At 33.1% G+C, this 7,167-nt stretch overlaps 2 protein-coding genes across 2 annotated transcripts; one reads left to right on the top strand and one right to left on the bottom strand.

The window, feature by feature from the left end:
• Positions 1-1,936, bottom strand: LOC116345435 (heparan sulfate glucosamine 3-O-sulfotransferase 3B1). Its single transcript, XM_031774808.1, has 5 exons — positions 1,602-1,936; positions 1,069-1,508; positions 890-1,008; positions 679-808; positions 1-610 (listed from the first exon to the last, which is right to left on the bottom strand). The coding sequence occupies exons 1-5, from the start codon at positions 1,722-1,724 to the stop codon at positions 352-354; spliced, it is 1,071 nt and encodes a 356-aa protein (XP_031630668.1). The 5' UTR covers positions 1,725-1,936; the 3' UTR covers positions 1-351.
• A 769-nt stretch (positions 1,937-2,705) lies between these two features.
• LOC116345437 lies at positions 2,706-5,168 on the top strand. The gene is made up of 4 exons (XM_031774809.1): positions 2,706-2,799; positions 4,248-4,342; positions 4,431-4,802; positions 4,892-5,168. The coding sequence occupies exons 2-4, from the start codon at positions 4,271-4,273 to the stop codon at positions 4,910-4,912; spliced, it is 465 nt and encodes a 154-aa protein (XP_031630669.1). The 5' UTR covers positions 2,706-2,799; positions 4,248-4,270; the 3' UTR covers positions 4,913-5,168.
• Positions 5,169-7,167: the final 1,999 nt, after the last annotated feature.

Here is a 7,167-nt window from a genome sequence, read left to right as displayed (position 1 = left end):
TTTGTAGGACGGCTAATATTATAATGATAATTAGATCATTTAACCATTCACGGTTTACAACGATTTTCAAATTTTTATTATCCTACAATTGCTAATTTCCATTTAAAAAAATGAATTATGTAAACTTTGCGTTGTGCATCTGTTGTTGAGGCACTCGAATTTTCAATTGTTTAATTTTAAAAAAATCCCTAATAAACTTCAACCGTTTTGAAATGCACCAAATAAATCAGTCATCTAACTTAAATACAGTCATATCACTAGCTTTTTTGATTATATGAAATGGTTGCTGATGAACATTGGCTTTGGCGGACATAAGAAAACGAGATATTTCCTCATTTATAAAAAACAAATTTATGGCCATCCAAAATCGATGCCAGTCATTTGATAAAATTTCAGATTGTAAGGACGATAAAATTCTTTCAAATGTTTATAAGCACTTGAACTGATGGAGGGATGGCTACGACCTTTACTTTTGCCAAGACAATGAGGCGTTGAACGCGACTCCGATTTGATGAGACATGGAAAGCCCTTTGATGAATTAAAATAAAAATATTTTTCGGTTATGATACGCTTCAAACCGAGAAAGTCTTGTACGCGACCAATTTCAAATCTGAAACGAGATAAGAGTGGAGACATATGGATAATTCGAGTGTTTTTAAGTTAATTAAATAGACGTACGCTGGGTCACTAATCAAGCGTTCGCCACTGATGAATAAAAACTGTGACAAGCTAAAGTATTTTATCCATCGTTCGAGATGTCGTGCATAGAGTCCAATTTTGATCGGTCCCCAATTTGTGTCGACGACACCTTGATGAAAAGAAAAAAAACAAACAAACAAATTACAATCATAATTTTGTAGCAAAGTTCTTTTGAATTATTTCCACTGACCTGCGGTAAGGTTTAAAAATGCGAGCTCTTCAAATGTTTTCATTTCTTTTCGTTTGCTTGCCGCTTGCGTATAATCTGATATTGCACGCTGCACTGGATCTCTAACAACGATTAGCAATCTAAAAAAAATGAATTTTAATCAATGTTCAACAAAATTCATAGTTAAAAGTTATTCATACTTTGTGCTTGGATTCATGTGATGAACACGATACGGAACCTCTTTGGTTATAAAATAGGAAGGGGTCTTCTCCATTGTAATCTGTCCGTCAATCGTTGTTGGCATACGACCGCGATACCAATGTAATCCGCGTTGATAGTGCCGATCAAAAAAATGCACCTCTGAACCCGCTGCACGAACAAGTGGATGCAATCGAATGAACTCCAATAAAGCTCGTGTTCCACTTTTCTTAATCCCAATTATAAGCACTTTCGGCAAATGTCGATTTAATCGTTCACCATGTTCGCTAAGCAAACGATATTTTGAAGTGTTCTCACCGTCGTTCAATCCAGTCAATGGAACATTTCTAACAACCGTGTCGACCAGCCGAATTTCAAGCACTTCACTGCAATTACTTGACGTTGTCTTCTTCTTTGGCTCATCATTTTCGTATACGTTATTCTGCACCAAGAGATTTTTGAACGAAAAAAACAAAAATGAATTACAAAATGAAAAACGACACTTTTTTTTCTTACTTTGGTGGGAAACACTTACTTTTTGCAGTGACCGTCGTATGGATGGCATTAAACAGGAGTTAAATGTAAATGTAATGTAGAGCAAAAAGATGCAAATTAAAATTGTGGCAACCATTGTGCGTTTACTAAAGAATGAATGCATTGTGCATCATCAATAACGTGGCGCGATGTATAAATAATACGACTTGAGTGCATGAACGACGTTTTTCTTGAGATCACAACTTCACAACCAGAAGAGGAAGAAAAAAATGAGAGATTTTTTGTGGTGTATAAACAAAGTCACAGCTTGTTTTTGTTTCATGCAGTGCAATGCGGAAGAAATGACCCGAAATGCTCCATAATTCAATGTTTGGATTCTTGATGCCAAACATCAAATGCTCTCTATCTGTTTGTCATCACATGCGCAATGCAACGTTGCAATGATATCAACTATCTCGACAAAAATACACATGCACTCCACTCCATCTGATGGGCAGCATGAAGAAAATTGCAAATGCATCCAACATAGGCGTTGCGGAACAGCTGCTTTTTCGTACACATTTCATCGGTTATGGATGAAAAACGAAATGTGCATTTTCAAAGAAACCCAACATATTTTTTTGTGGAGCAAAAAATTCTATTTTCACGTTTTTAGAACTTTCATTTACTTGTTTTCATCAAATTAAACGACGGTTATTTGTTGAAATTTACGATTTTTTTTCTTTTGCATCCTCCGAAAAAAAATATTATCGGATAATGAAGCAATAATCGAAATACGCACATTGCACATGCACATGATAAACACGTGCCACTTGATTTATTTGTTTGTGTTTATTCAGTTGAACAGTGCACAGAAAAAAAAACTTATGACATTCATCGATGCCAATATGTTTTGTCCATATTTATAACTTATCTATGAGTCATAGACTATGACATTGAATGATTTTTTTTAATTATGTCTATGGTGTATATTGTCTATGAAATGGACACGTTTTATCCTCAGCTCCAATTTGTTGCCTTTGTTATGCAAATAAACAGTTTGAAATTTATTTATTTTGAAGCAATTATAAAGTTCATCTTTAATTATTCATTATTGCCGATTTTCGATGCCATTCAAAAAAATGATTGTTTCATGTCTAGAAGTTTATTTGTTTTTTGTAATTTGAGAACCAAGTAAATAATAAGTGCATTTCCAGGTTTGTACATTTCTCGAACCGTGAAACAAAAAAATTAAAAACGTGAGTATTGGGTTTATGGTTATTGACTGTAGATTATTTGTATTAATTTTATTGTACGTGATTAAACTTAGTGTTGGTTGTTAATGTCAATGGACTCATGAGTGTGATATGACATATCATTATTTTCTTGAGTGGCCTTTCTTTTCCCACTCCATTTCTTTTATAATATTTCCGACAGATTTTTTTTCCGTTTTTTGTTTTGTTTATAGAAGGATGTTTTGCAAATTTTATTCCATAGAACTCTATACTTTCGTTTTTCATTTACATTGAAATAAATTGTAATTATTCACATTTTACGTGGAATTTGAAGGTTGTGCGGTGTAACCAGGCGTAAAGACATAGAATACGCATTGTAATGAAAACAAATTGTACGCTTTCTCTAAGTACAGTATTTCATTCGTAAATATATTGTTCATTAACAGTTTCGCATACTTCAAAGGCTGAAATAATGAAACAGTAATATTTAATTGAAATTTTCGGAAATTTGTTTGAGTACATGCTTAATTCTGATTTTTTCTTCAACACTTATGTTACTTATGAGGCAATTCGAGACTGCTGGTGAGATTTTTCACACTGAATTGATTTGATGCTGTCCGCAATTTGAAGATTTCTTGATAGATGATTCAAAAAGTTTGAAAACTTTGAACCTTTGTGTGTACTCCTCAATTTATATATTTTGTGGCCAATCCACAATTTGAAATAATTTTATAAAAAATTCTGGTGTTTTGACGGTTATTTATTTTGTATGTGAAATCAATTACAAACAATTTCTGCAATATTAAATGATTTGCGATTTTTCACAATTGACTTGAGTTACTCATCAAAATTTACGGGTCGGTTGTGACGGTAAATTGGAAGATTTTCTTTTGGTTTTAGCAAAAAAGTTTTTCATTTTACGTTCCTAGGGGGAGCTCAAAAATCCCTAGCAAATCGAAAGATTTTTTCTCCCCAAAAAAACCAAAATAAACATAATTTTCTCCACAAATTTTCCAAAAAATTTCTTGGGGGAACCCTCGTGAACGTATCGATGGTCGGCAGTTTGTCTAAAATAAAGTAAAACATAAGACATGTGCACAATTTCTAGTATATTTAGTTTCATTTAATATGCATTGAGTTTCTTTTAGTTTCTCCTATAGTTTCTTTTAGTATGCACACAAAAACGCAAATAGTCTGCTAGTATTTCTAGTATTGAGCCAAATGAATTGCATTGCCAGTGTGAAGACATTTATAAGAGAACAATAGAGTCTAGTATACTTTTAGTTTTGTATAGTAAAAGTTTATGTCTACCCCCTGGATCATGACAAACCATAAAATTCACTTCCTATAATTAAAAATGAGACGAAAAAGTGTCGATTTCTGGTTTTAACTGAGTTGACATTTTTTTCTCGTTCCGACATATATATAAATCGTCTATGTTGGAAACGCGGTAACTTTTTCTTTTCAATTAGAAGTTCAGCAAGCGAATTGAAAAATGTGTCTTCAACACCTTTTCTACGTACTGTTCGGATTTGTTGTTTTGGTGATCGCTCGCAAAAGGGATGATGTAATATTATTTTCAAATAAATAAATTGAATCCAACGTGTCATTTAATAGAAATCAATCGGGTACTTAGAAAGTGTTTTCATTTTCAGTGGCCATCAGCATCATTGGAAAATAGCTTCGATGAAGAGGCTGTATGTAAACTGTGTTATAAAAAATGTCCAGGATCGACGCGTGATGAAGTTGAACTATTTGAAAAAACAACTGACCTTGAAAATCTACCAAACAGCTATCCGTTGAAATGTTTCATGCATTGTGTTATGGAAGAGGCCGGTGCACTACATCGGAATGCAGCTCAACTTAACTATGCTCATGTGATGCAAGAAATTGATAAATTACAAAAAGATCACCAGAAGATCGTGATTGCAATGGGGAAAGGATGTATAAAACGTGTGAGAGATATCACAGATCCAGTTGAATTCGCATACGCTTTGAATGTATGTTGCAAAAAAAACGATAATGATGTATGTATATATGATAAAGAAGAATGAATGGATTCTTTGTTGGTTTCTTTTTTTTACAATTTTAATGGATTTATTTCATTTTGTTTCAGCATTACTATTTCATTTATTAGCGGTTTTATGATTTTTGTTGACATTTCCTCACAAAACTCCTTTCGTGACTTATGAATAAGAGTACAAAATACAAGGGGAAAATCGGTACTGAAATACTAAATATACTCAGAAGTATTGAAAAGTACCGAAAAGTACCGAAACGTATCAAAACATACCAAAACGTACTAAATAGGTATTCGTTTCAAAAAAATAGTGAATAATTTTTTCATGTTTTCGACTGTCTTTTTGGTGTTACATGGCAAGCTTGTATGAAACTCTCGGTATAATGCACAAAAAAGTGAATTTTTTTTTTCGATATTTTTGTGCACTATACCAAGTCTCCGAGAGTTTCATATAAGCCTGCCATGTAGTAGCAGAAAGACAGTCGAGAATATTGAAAAAAAAATTCGTCTTTTCGACTGTCTTTCTGCTACTACATGGCAGGCTTATATAAAACTCTCGGAGACTTGGTATAGTGCACAAAAATATCGAAAAACATTTTTTCACTTTTTTTGTGCATTATACCGAGTCTCCGAGAGTTTCATACAAGCTTGCCATGTAAAACCAAAAAGACAGTCGAAAACACGAAAAAATTATTCACTTTTTTTTGAAACGAATACCTATTTGGTACGTTTTGGTACGTTTTGATACGTTTCGGTACTTTTCGGTACTTTTCAATACTTCTGAGTATATTTAGTATTTCAGTACCGGTTTTCCCCTTGACAAAATAGCAAATAAAACATATATTAGAAGGAGAAAAAAATACCTACTCGTATTACAAAACTCGTATTACAAAAAAAAAACTGTTAAACCACGAAACAGAAAGTGACAAAAATCAATTTGCTTATTTATCATTTCAATAAATGTTTTAGTTTTATGATTATTACTTTTGAAGATTTATATAATTGAATTAGTTAGACACTTGACAGTCGTAACACCAAATTTAAAATCAGACAATGTAATGAGATGATATGTCTAGCCGACTAATTCATGTCAGCTGGGTTGATCAGTCAGTTTAAAATAAAGTCAGCCTCACATTTTGGATTCGATCAACACAACCAATTTGACAACTAATTCCTTAAGTTTTCTGGACGGCGATTAGATTAGAAAACTTACAAAGACAAACGACAAATAACTTAAAATGTCTTAAAATCGACTGTATTCCGAACACACTACACAGACTGTATTTGATGTAATTGTCAGACATTATAATGAGATATTTTTAGCCAGATGAATCAGCTCAGCCAGATATCGTCAGGAGCTGAAATTGAGTGAAAACAATAGAAGTGATTGTTATGGTTATAATTAAACTTACATTGCTACAATCACTATAACAATCTCTTTTATTGTTCTCCTTCCATTTCAGCTCCTGGCGATATCTGGCTGAACTGATTCATCTGGCTGAAATTATCTCATTATAATACCTGGTAATTGTATTCTTGTGAAAATTCAACTGCATGCCTGATCGTATGAGATTCCCCTGGAAACGTGTGTCCTTTTTCGTGATGGTACTTCATTGTTCATTATCAACAAATTACCTTCAATCAAAGCCAGCAATTTCCGTACAGATATGAAACGATCTTGTGACATGCGTCTATCAAATGCAATGCAATATAACCTTGCAACTAAGCAAATTGGTAAGAATCTTTAGCAAAGCTTATTTATGTGATTCACCATTCACACATGATGTGAATATATACACAAATTGATAGATTTTTGGTTTAGATTTCTCTGAAAGAAAAAAAGCTTAGAGCTTAATAGAAACAAATGTTCTCATAAATTGTACGTGTACTGATTACAGTATAATTACATGCATATGCACTCGAGATTGAATAAATAACAAACTGTTTCCTCGCATGTCAAGTCATTTGCTCAGTTAAGGCTGATTCAACTCAGTCAGTAGACATTATGAAATAGAAAACGATAGAGGAAAGGAACACTAATCACCGACAGCCACTGAACGCATTTACGATATATTCAACTTCGGTTTAAGTTTCTCTCACTCTTTCCATTTGTTATTGTGCACGTTTACGTTGAACCGTGTCAGTTGAGTGTATGCGCTACATTCACATAAATCGTTTATACCTGTGTTTGGACTAAATAGTGTTTTATTGTTAGATTAGCTCATTTTGTGCTGAATTATTAGTACGATTTTTTCCGCTCAGTCGATAAATGTGCTCGCTTGTAGAATGCAATCTGTGGTAATGTTTTATTTTTATTTCATGAAACAGGTAGTTTTCGTCGAAAAATAGCTAAAATTAATGACCGTTATTTA

This window comes from Contarinia nasturtii, unplaced genomic scaffold, assembly GCF_009176525.2.
Source record: "Contarinia nasturtii isolate CC-2019 unplaced genomic scaffold, AAFC_CNas_1.1 Cnas_scaffold_1240, whole genome shotgun sequence".
NCBI lineage: Eukaryota > Metazoa > Arthropoda > Insecta > Diptera > Cecidomyiidae > Contarinia > Contarinia nasturtii.
This window is presented reverse-complemented; position numbering and strand designations above follow the sequence as displayed.